This window comes from Balaenoptera ricei, chromosome 4 (genome assembly GCF_028023285.1).
Source record: "Balaenoptera ricei isolate mBalRic1 chromosome 4, mBalRic1.hap2, whole genome shotgun sequence".
Lineage (NCBI taxonomy): Eukaryota > Metazoa > Chordata > Mammalia > Artiodactyla > Balaenopteridae > Balaenoptera > Balaenoptera ricei.
In genome coordinates, this window is record NC_082642.1 from 149063824 (window position 1) to 149077765 (window position 13942).

Below are 13942 nucleotides of genomic sequence, written 5' to 3' on the forward strand. Positions count from 1 at the left end.
CCACACACAGGCCCGCCTGGCCCCAGCTCCACCGCAGCCCGTGCTCTGTAGCTGACAGTCTCCTCGGGGAAACGTCAGCGCAGTGGCGGAGCATCCCATTTAGGAGTCTTTCCAGGACCCCGAGGACCTCAGAGCATTACCTCGAAGTCCGAGCTGTAGAAGAACTGGTAGAAGCCTGGAACTTTGTTCATGTTCAGGTACTCATGGGACAGCAGGAACTTGTTGACCTTCAAATACATGTGCTCCTCTGTGAACGCAAGCAGTCAGTCACTCACCGTAGCGCCAACAGGACACCCGTGGCCGGCTGGAGTAGGGGGGCAGGGCCCTGGGGGCGGTCACACATAAATCCCTGCCCCCTCGGGGCTTTCCAATCCTTATCCAGGTTATTAGTTCTCAAGAATTAAAACGCAGTTAAGACACCTTAGTTCTACACAGCATACGGGCTTCTCTTGCGGCCCAGGAACCACGTGAGGATGTCCAGTCCTTTGGAGACGTCACCCCTCCCCAGGCATCAGCCCACTGCCTAAACTCTAATCAGCTGGTGGGGAGAGTGGGGCCTGGCCACACGTCAGACAGCACAGGGCTAACACCCAGCCCATCGGCCTCCCACTGAGCAAACTGCCACAGCAAAGGGGGCTCACATGTGCCCTGAGTCACTTGGCTCTCGAATGCAACGGGGCCGACACCTCGTCCCCTGGTCCCAACCCTGGACCACTGATGCTGCCCTGTGCGCCAACCCCAACATGAGGTCTGATGTGGGGCAGCTTGCCTGGGGGGCACAGACTGGATGGGAGGCCAAGACCATCCACCGTGACCTCTGCTGGGGTATTTTCACAGAAGAGTTTGTTTCTTTGGAGTCTAAATGGCTAATTACCTTCTTTCCTCCCGTAATCTCTAAGGTAAAGAAAAAACCATGTAATAAAAATGATACGGGGGGACTTCCCTGGTGGTGCAGTGGTTTAAGAATCCGCCTGCCGGGGCTTCCCTGGTGGCGCAGTGGTTGAGAATCCACCTGCTAATGCAGGGGACACGGGTTCGAGCCCTGGTCCGGGAAGATCCCACATGCCGCGGAGCAACTAAGCCCATGCGCCGCAACTACTGAGCCTGCGCTCTAGAGCCCGTGAGCCACAACTACTGAGCCTGAGCTCTAGAGCCCGCGAGCTACAACTACTGAAGCCCCCGCACCTAGAGCCCGTGCTCCGCAACAAGAGAAGCCACAACAATGAGAAGCCCTCGCACAGCAATGAAGAGTAGCCCCCGCTAGCCACAACTAGAAAAAGCCCACGCGCAGCAACAAAGACCCAACGTGGCCAAAAAAAAAGATACGGAGCAGATGAAAATCAAATCTGAATTCTAACAGCAACTTGACTACAGATTGACCGTGGGGCCTTGAACAAGCTATTTAACCTTGGGGGCCCCAGCTGGGAGGCTGTTTCCTCATCTAAAAACAACCATGTTACCTCCGAAGAACCCTGTGGTCCCTAACGTTATCAACATTCTATGACTTTTCACTAATTACCAAAAAAAAAAAAAGGTCCTATGATAGACTGACTTGTGCTCACACTACCTCGGCAGTGCCCTGCTGTGAGGAACAAAGCAGAGCCATGTTCCACGCCCTGGGTGACACCTGCACTGGGACCCACAGGCCGCTTGTCCTCTAGCTGGTGAGCTACACTGACGCTGACCCCCGAGCTCAGAGTGGCAGCTGCCAGCACGGACGGGCCTCTGTGTCAGGTCCCCCTAAGTGCTCACGTAGGGATCCGTGACGCCCTCGAGCAGTCCCTTTGGTGGGAGCTGTGACCTGCTTTTACCACAGCTTTATACCCCTACAGGCAAATACGAATAAATAATCTTCCCCCATCATACACACTGTGCTGCGCCTTGCACATGTGACCCTGATCCGTCTCCCTCACGTGTGTGGTGGGCTGGTTATGCCTGCGGGATGAACGCCTCCAAGTGGCCTCGCTCAGCCTCAAAATTTCCACCTCACCCCAACCTGATTCTGTCAGTGGCACCTGGTCTCAAAATTTGCAAGGCTGCTTTGGCGATGAAGAGAGTCAAGGTGAAGGTGAGTCTCATGTTCTTAGTTCGGATGCCGTTCCGGACCACGTCCAACAGGTACAGCACCTTCAAACCAGGAAAAAGGGGGAAAACAAAAAAAAGAGAGAATCTGCAGAACGGCTGTAATCAGCCTTACCTTGTACAGCCTAGACCACGGCTTCGCAGACTGGCCGGCTCCTCACACCCCAGGGACCACCCAAGGTGACGCCTGTCCCCACCACCTCAGGGCACAGTTTCCGAGGCTCTGTGTGTCCTGGGTGACAGCTGCCGTCACCCCTGAGTTCAACAGAAATTAGAACTGCTCTGCTCACCATGACACAAGAAGACCACTTGTAAGGGGAGACCTCTCTCCATCTCCCGGGGCTGAGGACCCGAAACAGCCTCAGGCATCACCCCCACTCCCCCAGCAGGGGACAGACTTTGTCCTCTATCAGTCTCCCGGCAACACCTCCGATCTCCTTAGGAAATCCTTCCACCAGGCCGGGCGGAGAGCCGTCCCCTCAGCCCCGCTCACCTGGGGCTGCTCCCGGAAGCGTGCCCCCTCCAGCTGTGAGTAGTAGGCTGCCAGCACGGAGTAGGCCGCAGCTCGCATCGGGGGGTCGTAGCTGCTGAGGGCTGTGACAGTTAGGCCCAGAGCATTTGAATCCACAAATTTCCGACAATCCACCACAAATTCTGAGGGAAATAAAATACAGCATTAACTACACACACACACACACACACACACACACACACACACGCTATGATTCCATGATGCGTGTGCAACACAGAGAATTCCATTTGCTCTTGCATCTTACCACCATCAGCTACATGTGCGTGCTAGGTACAAGAAATGCAAGTCTTCCTCCTGCTCCCCTTAACTTCTGCTAAAGCCGGATAAAAGACTATCTCCCCTTCCATGGCAATAATCACATGCCTTCAGTTTCTAAGATGCTTGTTAATCCCAAGAATCCCAGGAATCTTTCATTACTTCTCACAAATACCCAGTGAGCCAGAGATCAGAGGTGACATTCAGACCCACCACTGAGATCCCAGCATGCAGAGGCCTGGGGGACACAACCAGAGGGTCAGCAGAGAAAGCCGGCTCTCGGGTCTACCCTGTTCAGCCCTCGGCCTCTGAGTTCCTACCTACAAACACGGCCAAGGAAAATACGTAAGGCGGCGATGCTGGGAGATACAGCCAATGCGAACTGGTCTGAGCTGGCATATAGATTTTACGAAGGATTAACTTATATCCACTCTGCAACCCTAGTTCTTTCTTCAAACAAATGACAGAAATCTCACAGAAGAGTGGCTCACCAAGCCTGAACAAAAGCTACAGCCCAGAGCTTGCTGGCTGATATTCTCTCATCACCTGTGAGGCCCTGAAAAACTCACATTACTCCAGGAGAGGATGTGATGGGAGAGAAGGTCAGATACATGAGGGGACCCACTTGATCACACCTGCAATTCAGGACACTTCAAATCCTCTTTAACAAAAACCCAGGCCTTTTTACAATATAAACACTGTCAAGAAAAACCTCAGAACAGGGATAGGTCACCTGGGGAGGGTGAGATGAATTGGGAGATTAGGTTTGACATACATTGTAAATCAACTATACTTCAATAAAACAAACAAAAAACCAAACAAACAAAAAGAAAAATGCACTAGATGGGCTGATCAGCAGATTAGACATTGAAGAAAAAAAGAACAGTGAACCTGAAGACAGCAACAGATCTAACCAAACTGAAACACAGAGAGAAAAAAGAACTTTAAAAACATGAGCATCAGTGAGCTGTGGGACAATTTCAAGCAGGCTAATACATGTATAACTAGAGTCCCTAAAAATGAAGAAATAATGGCCAAAACTTTTCCAAATTTGACAAAACCACAAACCTACAAGCCCAAGAAGCTCAATGAACACCCCAAACACAAAAAATATAAAGAAAATTACACCCAAGCTTATCATAATCCAATTGCTTGAAACTAGTGATTAAAAAAATCTTAAAAGTGGTCAAAAAACATAGAGCGGAACAAAGATAAGAACACTGTTTGTCAGAAACAATGCAATCCAGAATCAAGGTGGCAACATCTTTAAAGTACAATAAGAAAAAAACCTGTCAACCGAGAATTTCCTACCCCATGAAAATCTTTCAAAAGTTAAGACTAAAAGCTGAAAGAATTGATCACCAACAGCCTTGAACTATAAGAATTCTTAAAAGTATTTTGAGGAGAAGGAAAATGATAGAAGATGGAAATCTGGATCTACACAAAGGAATGAAGAGAACAAGGAATGATAACTATGGGGTAAACAAAATATTTAAATCCCTTTAAAAGGTAATTGACAGTCTGAAGCCAAAACAACCACATATTGTAGGCTTTTTAACATTTATCAATAGATGGAAAATGTATGATAATTATAAAGCAAAGCCAGGAGGGGAGAGATATATACTATTGTAAGGTGCTTCTACTATCCACGAAGTGGTATAATCTCACTTGAAAGTAAACCACAATAAATTGAAGACGTATACCATAAACCCTAAAGCAACCAACACACACATGCACACAAAAACACATATATACACACACACACACACACGTACATATGCTGACAAGCACACACACAAATTATAGTTAAAAGCCAAAATAGAAAATAAAGTGGAATCAGATCGATAATCACATTAAATGTAAATGGTGTATACATTCCAATTAAAAGGCAGAGATGGTCAGATTGGATATAAAAACAAAACCCAAGTATACGCTGTCCACAAGAAACCACTTTTAACCTCAAGATGCAGATTTTAAGTAAAAGGATGGAGTGGTGATCATTTTGAAATGTAGAGAAATAGGTAATCACTATGTTATGCACCAGGAACTAACAGTGTTGTAGGTCAACTATACTTGAAAACAACAAACAAACAAAGCCATAGGAAAAGAGATCAGATTTGTGGTCACCAGAGGCAGGAGGTAGGAGGAGGGAAAATGGATGAAGGCGGTCAAAAGGCACAAACTTCCAATTATAAGATAAATAAGTACGAGGGATGTAATGTACAACATGGTAAATATAACTAACACTGCCGTATGTTGTATATGAAAGTTGTTAAGAGAGTAAATGCTGAGTTCTCATCACAAGGAAAAAAAATTTTTATATTTCTTTAATTTTATATGTATATGAGATGATGGATGTCCAGTAAACTTACTGTTGTAATCATTGCATGATGTATGTTAAGTCAAATCACTATGTATGCCAATGATATCTTAAACTTATACAGTGCTGTATGCCAATTATATCTCAATAAAACTGGAAGGGAAAAAAAAGTAAAAGGATGGAAAAAGAATAATTAGAAGACTCTTGGGCTCTAACAGCTTATGGACTAAATTTTCTCGTTTCTAACAAGTGACTACTTTTGATGGGAGGGGGAAAAAATTCCAAATGCTTTACAAAGCATCAAACTGAGGGATAAAATTATATTGTTTTGGAAAAGATGAGATACGTTTAAGATACACCTACATACCTACATAACAAACACACATAAATGGAATAAATCTGGAAAAGAGAACACTCTAAACATTTACTATTACACTCACTAAAAATAGCTAGTACTTAGCAGGGATATTTTTAGTAATCACTGACACTCTCTAAGACAAAAGGATTTTCCACATGCCCATGAGGAAAAGTCAATTTCATGTTCTGTGGTCATCTCTGTTATTCTCCGGAAGTCTTGGCTTTGTAACGTGTATGGAAAAGAGCTGCCCTTGAGTGTTGAAAACATAATAGGCTATCAAAAAATAGTTATAAATACCATTCTCTTTGTTTTAAGAACCTCATAAATAGAAATTCGGCCTTGTGATAACAGATTTTCAAACCAAAATGGCTTAACCAGGACAATTATCAAGGATTAAGAGAAAAAGCACCCCACGTTTTACGGGCTTTGGCGGCAGTGCAGCTGTGCTGCTGGAGCATGAAGAGCTGTTCGTCACGCCTCCTCTCACACCATCTCCTGGAGGCGGCCTGGCCAGGGAGGCTCGTCACAGGGAGGGGTCCGTGGAGCCTGTGTCCAGTGGTCTGGTGAGAACCGCACATGGGCCTCCCTGTTCTGTGAGCTAGGAGCCAAAGAGTTCAGCCCAGTTCTCTTGAGGACAAGAATTTGCTGTGGAAAAAGCATTTGTCACTGCCATTGCTAACAGCCTTGGCTGGCCCTGCTTTTCAGCCAAGGACTCAAAGAAAAGAAGCAGTAAGGTTAAGAAAACAGGTTCCATTTTCAGAAAAGGGTTGACATGGAGCAGTGAGACTAGTTTCTCTGAAGCCTGGCCACCACACATACAAACTAATCACACACCCAATTTACGACTGCAGAATGTTTAGCAATACTTGGACCCAGGTGCCACTGCAGGAAGTAAAAACATGCTGTGGAGACCTTCTGCTACACACAGCATGGATGAAATCTCACATATATAATGCGGATAAATGAAGCTGATACAAAGAATATGAAGTGTTTAATGCCATTTACATAAAGTTCAAATACAGGACACTGGTCCCTACTGGGGAGGAAGGGGCCTGAGGAGGAGCTGCCGATTATGTTCTGTTCCTATCTGGCCGGTGGTTTCACCAGAACTTGAGCCATACATATATGATTTGCACTGGTTTCTATACATCACACTTCAATAAAAGTTTACTTAAAACATTGTTCATGTTTAGCTATCCACCAGGGCAACAGTAAATGGAATAGTAACTTTTTAAAAAATAATAAAACGAGGAAAAAGATTCGTGTCTTAATTCAACCACAGTAAACCTTTGGCCATTATGCTGTTCACAGATTTCTGTTCTGTTCAACTTATCATTTTACTGCTAGGAATTTTCCTCTCCTGTTGAACTGGTATACTTCCTTTTATCAGATGATGAAATTTGTTTAAAATATTATGCTTCCATTTTTTTTTTGTTCTGGATTATAAGTAGCCCAGAGCAAAATTTAATGAACCTAGTTTTTCTTGGTTTGCTTGTTTGCTTTGCATATCTATTTCCCTATCCACTTATATGCTTTTTAAAATTTTCTACTTCACCATGAATGATTTTGGTGTAACCAGTATTTTAAGCTACTGCAAATCCTTTCTGGGTAGACATGCTCTGCAAATTTTTCTACCTGTATTATACCAATAAAATGTAAAAGCGGTGGTATTTGGAGATTTCCCTAACTTGAAAGAGCATTTACTAGTTACCTCTCTTCACAAAAGGCCTTCCAGATCCTGTCCTTCCCCCTTACCCCCACTATTCAAGATTCTGGGAAAAACACTGTCATGATTTTACTATTTCTCTACTGTTTTCCAAGCCTTTGCCTTCTGTCTCCTAAAAGCTCTACTGAAAGAGCAACAGACTAAATGATTTGTTATAATTCACTAAAGTTGCATCATATTTTTAGACTGTGGAAAATCTATTTTCATGTTTGATGAGAAACAGACTTAGCCAGCACTGCCAAGACCTGGGGGGGAATCAAAGAGCGCAGTAGATGTGCCTCACTTAGCCGCTGCTAATAGCCACCAGGGCAGTTACGATATCTGCTGGCCATCGTCATCTGACATTTGCATGAAATGAAATGCCCCTGCTCTCCTGCAAAGAAACTTGGGCTCAGCCACAGAACCCAGTGTTCGTGGAGAGGCTAGTCTCTGAGAACACAGCCCTCTCACCTCTCTGTTAGGGACTAAGGGCAGTGCTGGAGGGTCAGCAAGTCCATAAGGTAGAGCATGAGTATAAAAAGACCATCAAGTTTAAAAGGGGAGAAAACAGGGCAATCAGTGAGGCACGGTTTCCTGGTGCACCTAACCTACACGGCCAGCACGACCAGGAGGGAGGAGGAGTTAGGGAGCCCCTCAGGCATCACGCTGGCTGGTCCCCACTGGGCATCAGAGGGACCCTAATACAGAGGAAGGACGAGGCTCCTGCTTGGTGCCAGTGGAGGCCACGTGAGGAGCAGTAATGGCCACTCCTGCCCTCCCAGCCAGGAAGCGTCAGCGCAGGGGCGCCGGGACTCCCCAGCCCAGCGGTAACCAGGAGGAAGGACGAGGAGGAGAGATGGAGGATCGACAAATGGGGACGGGATCAGAACATCCATAGGCGAAAAAATGAAGCCGGACCTAAACATCACACCTTATACAAAAATTAACTCAAAATAGGTCACAGACTTAAATGTAAAACCTACAACTATAAAACTTTCAGAAATAAACATGGGAGAAATTCTTTAGGATGGAGCGATGGGCAAAGAGTTCTTAAGACCTGACACCAAAGCATGACCCATAAAAGGAAAAACTGATAAACTGGACTTCATCAAAATTGAAAACTGCTGCTCTTTGAAAAACTCTGTTAAGAAGGTGAAAAGAGGGCTTCCCTGGTGGCGCAGTGGTTGAGAGTCTGCCTGCTAATGCAGGGCACACGGGTTCGAGTCCTGGTCTGGGAGGATCCCACATGCCGCGGAGCAACTAGGCCCGTGAGCCACAACTACTGAGCCTGTGCGTCTGGAGCCTGTGCTCCGCAACAAGAGAGGCCGCGATAGTGAGAGGCCCGCGCACCGCGATGAAGAGTGGCCCCCGCTTGCCGCAGCTAGAGGAAGCCCTCGCACAGAAACGAAGACCCAACACAGCCAAATAAATAAATAAATAAATAAATAATTTAAAAAAAAAAAAAAAAAAAGAAGGTGAAAAGATAAGCTACACAGTGGGAGAAAATATTTGAAAATCACATATCAAACAAAGGACTAATAGGTACAATATATAAAGAAAACTCAACAGTAAAAACAAACAAACAAAACCCATTAGAATAAATGGGCAAAAGACGTGAACTGACGTTTTACCAAAGAGGATTACAGATGGTAAATAAGCCACAAGATGTTCACCATCATTAGCCATTAAGGAAATGCAAATTCAAACCACAGTGAGATAGCACTATACACCAATCCCCGACAAAATGCCCCAAACCAACAGACCTGACCGGCCTGGGAATCAGACGCTGGTCTTTACCAGTGTGTACTGATACACGTTTCCGTTCTTTCTGTCTCTCCGAAGCATTCACCCACAAAGATTCCCACCCTCAGGGTAGCAGACACAAAATGCAATTTCAAAAATATACTTAAACCAAGAAAAAGCCAACCTTAGCAGGCTCTCACTCATTGTCAAAGACAAAATCTCTCATTTCTGCTGGTATGTGACCACTATTCAGTGAAAATTCAGAAAAGGCTCTTGTCATTAAAATTAGGAAGACATCAAAGGGACACTCCCAGATGTTAAAATTATAATTAAAAAAAAAAATCACTGTGTATTCAAAACATTAACTGTTACTTTGCTGAAAATCACTGGAATGGAAAGGTGAGAAGGCAGCTGAAGACCCTTCAAGAATTATTTTCAAGATTAAGGTCCTAATTTGGTAATTATGGTAATAATCATGCCCCCTCAACGCACCCCGAAGGCTGCAATTACCTGGCCTGGTCAATTCACTGAAGAGATGGAGGAGGAAACAGGGGTCATAAAGGTCACTGAGATCCATCGTGCTCCTGTCTTTAAATATCGGTTCCTGTGCGTCCTGAAATAGCCCGAGACAAACAGAAACGTGTGATTCGACTGCATAAGTGTAACACCATGTGAATGTTTACCGTTACCTAGAGTTCAAATTATTTTGAATATTCAAGCCCATTAAAAAATGGTTCTATTAAAAAAAAACAACAGTGCATGTACATGAAATTATACCTTTGATATTGCCTTTGTGGAAAGAAGTTATAAAAGAAACAAGTATGGCCAGTGTTGAAAAGTTCTGAAGCTGGGTGGTGGGTATATGGGTCCTGTCTCTGTACCTTTGCAGATGGTTGGAATTTTACTTATAAAAAGTTAACAAATCACAAGAAAAGCAGTGCTTGTATTTTACAGCGGCTAAAACCTGATGGCTTCCCCCTGGGCCCCCCGCACCTCGGGGGGCAGCAGCCTCCGGTTCTGGGGGAAGTGGAGGACAGTCTTCATCATGCGGTCCGGATCCAGCAGGCGGAGGATGTCCCCGACGCTCGGCTGCTGCCACAGTGACTTGCCCAGGCTCTGGCACGTCTTCTGATGCTCCACGGCCGCTGGGCCCCAGGGCAGCAGCCTAGAGCCGGACGGGAGAGCAGACTGGTCACAGGGCCCCATCGGGAACAGCGGTGCCGATGGTGATGATGGCACCGCAGGTAGCTTTGTCGAGCAGCTAGCACGCCAGGCACTCAGTACATGTCCTGTGTGTTGTATCATTTAATCCCCATCATGACTTAGGGGGAAGGTGGGAGTGATGGAGAGGTTGACAATGATGAGGGTGGTGTGATAGTGTCGGGGATGATAGAGGCCAACACTTACGGAGAGTTTATGATGTGCCAGGCATTATTCTAACCCTTTCAGGTGTATTCATTTCACTTTATCTGCACAGCTATCCCATAACGTAGGTACTATTATCATCCCTATTTTGCAAATGTGGGAAGAGAGACACAGAGAGGATCTGGAATGTTGCTCTGCTGGTCCCCTGCCCAGCTGGTAAGTGGCAGAGCAGGAATTCAAATTTGGGGAGTCTGGCTCCAGTCTGTGCTGGACACAGCGGCAGAACCCTGGCAGCTCAGCGATGCTCTACTGATACAAACCTTTCCTCGCTGCCACGGGGCCGTGAGCGCACCAGGTCCACCTGCACAGCCTTTGCGCCGCCCCCAGCTCTACCTTCCGCGCCACCAGTCCCCATGGCAGCCGCCCAGAGAGGTCACCTTGCCTTCCTCCTGGAAAGCGACTGAACCCGTCCGTGCCCAGGGCACCCTCGTGTGACTTCCATTAACCTGAGAGGGGGTTCTGAGGCCGCGGGGGGTGGGTAGGACGGCTCGCTATTCACCGTGAGGGAGACTGCTTCTGTTTTCTCTCCTCTCCCTCATGTACACAGGGGCTGTTTATTCCAGAAAGAATACAACTGACGCAGCACCACCTCCGAGGCAGTAAGTGGGTGAGGCCACGAGGGAAAGGGAGAGACAGTGTTTATTCATGACCTGGGCTCTTTTAAGAGGCAGAAAATGGTTCTCTTTACTGTTTTTTTCCGGCGGGGGCGGGGGGCTTCTAGGCTAATACATCTTTAATCTTTAAAAAAAAAAAAAAGAATTCTACAAGGGAAATATTTTTTTCCCTTCCCTGCAGAGTTCTCCTGAACTATTTTTCTTGGCCCAGTGAGCTTACTTCCTGTCTCAGCACACAGAGCTCTTCTTACATACCGGGCAGATGCTGGGGTGCTGGTCCCAAATTAAGGAGAAAAGAAACTAGGGCAGCAAAGAGAATCTCAGATGCTGTCTATGAATAGCTTAACCCCGGCCCTTGCAGAGCTCAGGCAGGGCCCAAAGGGAGAGGAATCAGCCCAGCCCCTCAGGGCCCAAAGCTGCGCCGGCCAAGGAGCAAGCGGCCCCTGGGAACCCAGGAGAGACAGACAGACAGACACAGAGACAGACAGACAGGAAAGAGACAAATCCAGGGACAGACACCGCGTGCGTGCACGTGCACACACACACACATGCACGCACGCACGCACGCAGACAAGGAAGAGGGAGGAATTAACATCCAGCCAGCGCTCCTAAGTCTTTTCCCAGATACCCACCTAAGTCACTCCCACCTAAAGGAAGGCACCAAGAGAAAGGTTTTCAGAAGAATCAACTAAATGACCCCCAGGTCAGGAGTGAGTCCGAGGGCAGGTCTGTGACAGACACACACTGTCAACCAGTGAGGTGGCCCAGCCCAGACAGGCCCGGCCATCGGGGACCATCCTCCCAGTGAGGGGCCAGAGCAGCCCACGCTGGCAATGGTGTGTGAGCCGAGGGGTCCACCCAGCCCCCCTTTTCCCTGGGGGAGCTCACTGGGTGGGGCCTTCAAGGCCTGCCGTTCTCACCTCCAGGCCCAGCGCTCACCTGAAGTTGACCAGGCTATGGTTGTTCTGTTCGTAGGCCCGCAGGAGAAGTAAGATCTTCTGGTCTAAAGTCAGTTGAGGGTCGGTTTAGAAAGCTTCCTGGTGACCCCCCGAGACCTTATACGCTCTGATCATACCGCCCGGTCCCCGCACCCTCACCCAGGACGCTGAGAGAGGCTCCGTAGGCCCCGAGGAGCACGGCGAAGTGGCTGCTCTCGCAGACAGAAGGACACAGCCTCACTGCCACCGACATCAGGTCCACCAGCGCTTCTGGAAGAAAAGAACACTGAGATGCCCAGCGATACGGGGGATGGGCACATGCAGAGTAAAAGTGGAGAAGGAAGCACTTCAGCAAACAAATGCTTGAGATATCCTTTTCTAGACAACACTGGTCCAAGGACTGTACCTGGTCCCTTCCCTGCTTTTTCCTTTTTTAAAATAAACACATCTTTGACGAGGCTGCCATCAGCCTCTCCAAGCCCCCTCCCAAACTTTAAGCATTTTTCTCCATGATTATGTTACCAAAATCTCTAATATTTCTACTCCTGCCTGAAAGCGGGGAGCCTTTCTACTTTTTCTACTGCCTGTACCAGGAACTTGGGTAAGGGTTCTCTCCAGTTTAGCAGTTTATTACAGACCAGCTCTGCAGTGATTCCTAACAGTTTGGGGATGTCAATTTTGTCTCTAAACAGGGCATGGCTTCGGGAGGGCAGGACCCCTCAGACCTCTGCCATCTCCCACAGCCTTCGCCATGCTAACGTAAACGCTCACCAAACCGACTAAGGAAGAAGCCTGGGCTGTATGAGTCCCTAGCAGGGACCCACCAACAGGGACCTTCGAACCCTTCGCCCTTGATAAAAGTTTCAATCACCCCATTAAGACATTTAGCGCAACTAAACAATTTCTCCCAGGTGAGAAACCCCCCCTAACTCCCCTTAACTCCCAGGTTTTAACGCTCGCCCACGATACAGCAGAAAACCTTAAATCTGGCTTCCGCAGGCCAGAATAGGCTCTGAAGAGAGGTGGTCTGCGTTTGCTGCGTGACCCCAAGTCAGAGGAGACACTTCTTGAGCTTGGATTTGACAGACATGAAATATTCGGATCCCGTTTGGGTAATGCTTCCTTAGCTCTGAGAACACATGAAATCCAGGAATAAGCTCCGCGTCTGAAGTGGGAGGTGGGGTGAGGAATCACCTCTGATGGGACTGCCCGGGGTTTCCTCCTCTCCAGCCGCCAGCAAAGTGGGCAGGAACAGGGAATGCTGGGTGAGCATCATGTGGACCACCGAGAGCTGGGTGAGCCGCGAGCACGCGGCGCTTTCCGGGAGGTACAGGAGCTGTACGGCAGCACGAAGGGCCTTTAAAAATGCATGGTCCTGATACCGAAATCTAGGAGGCAAGAACCAAAGGGAAAACTAGCTTCATAAACAATAGAAAACCTTTCCTCTCGACATTTTATTAAGGAAAACTTCCAACATGCCACCAAGGTGAGAATCCTAGAGTGCACATACACCCGTCACCCACACCACCCATGCTGCTGCGGCAGCACACACCTAGTCGCCCACCCGTCCCAGCGAGCACTTCTGACCTGGCCTACCTGCCGGCTCAGCTTCCCTCCTTCCTTCCTTTCAGCTACTCAAAACACCCCTCTAACGGTTCAGAAGCCTTCTCATCTTAAATCCCTTTAGAACCCACTAAAGAAATGAAAGCATCATGCTCTGGAGAAAAAAGTTTTTAGTCATATGTGAATATTGTTAAGAATCACTTAGCACACAGGAAGCATTCTAGAAACGCAAATTAACCAAAGACTCCAAGAAATGTCATGTCATGAAGGTAATCCTCGGTTGCCATTAACCTCTGACTCACCTTCATTTATTTCTCTCTCTTGGGTGTTTTTCTCTGTTTCAAATTGATGAATAATCAGGGAAATGAAAATTACAGGTGCAATGAAATACCGTTTCATGACTACCT

The 13942-nt window shown here is 47.2% G+C and overlaps 1 protein-coding gene across 4 annotated transcripts in view; it reads right to left on the reverse strand.

Annotated features, from left to right (window-relative positions):
- The window catches only part of URB1 (URB1 ribosome biogenesis homolog), a 65795-nt gene that overhangs the window by 7364 nt on the left and 44489 nt on the right, over positions 1-13942 (reverse strand). For all 4 annotated transcript variants that reach the window (XM_059921440.1, XM_059921439.1, XM_059921442.1 and 1 more), the window contains 8 exons: positions 13167-13360; positions 12132-12242; positions 11974-12037; positions 9989-10160; positions 9506-9608; positions 2576-2736; positions 2016-2127; positions 141-247 (listed from right to left, as the gene is read on the reverse strand). In XM_059921440.1, coding sequence (XP_059777423.1) covers positions 141-247; positions 2016-2127; positions 2576-2736; positions 9506-9608; positions 9989-10160; positions 11974-12037; positions 12132-12242; positions 13167-13360 — 1024 coding nt within the window. The remainder of the gene's footprint in view (positions 1-140; positions 248-2015; positions 2128-2575; positions 2737-9505; positions 9609-9988; positions 10161-11973; positions 12038-12131; positions 12243-13166; positions 13361-13942) is intronic.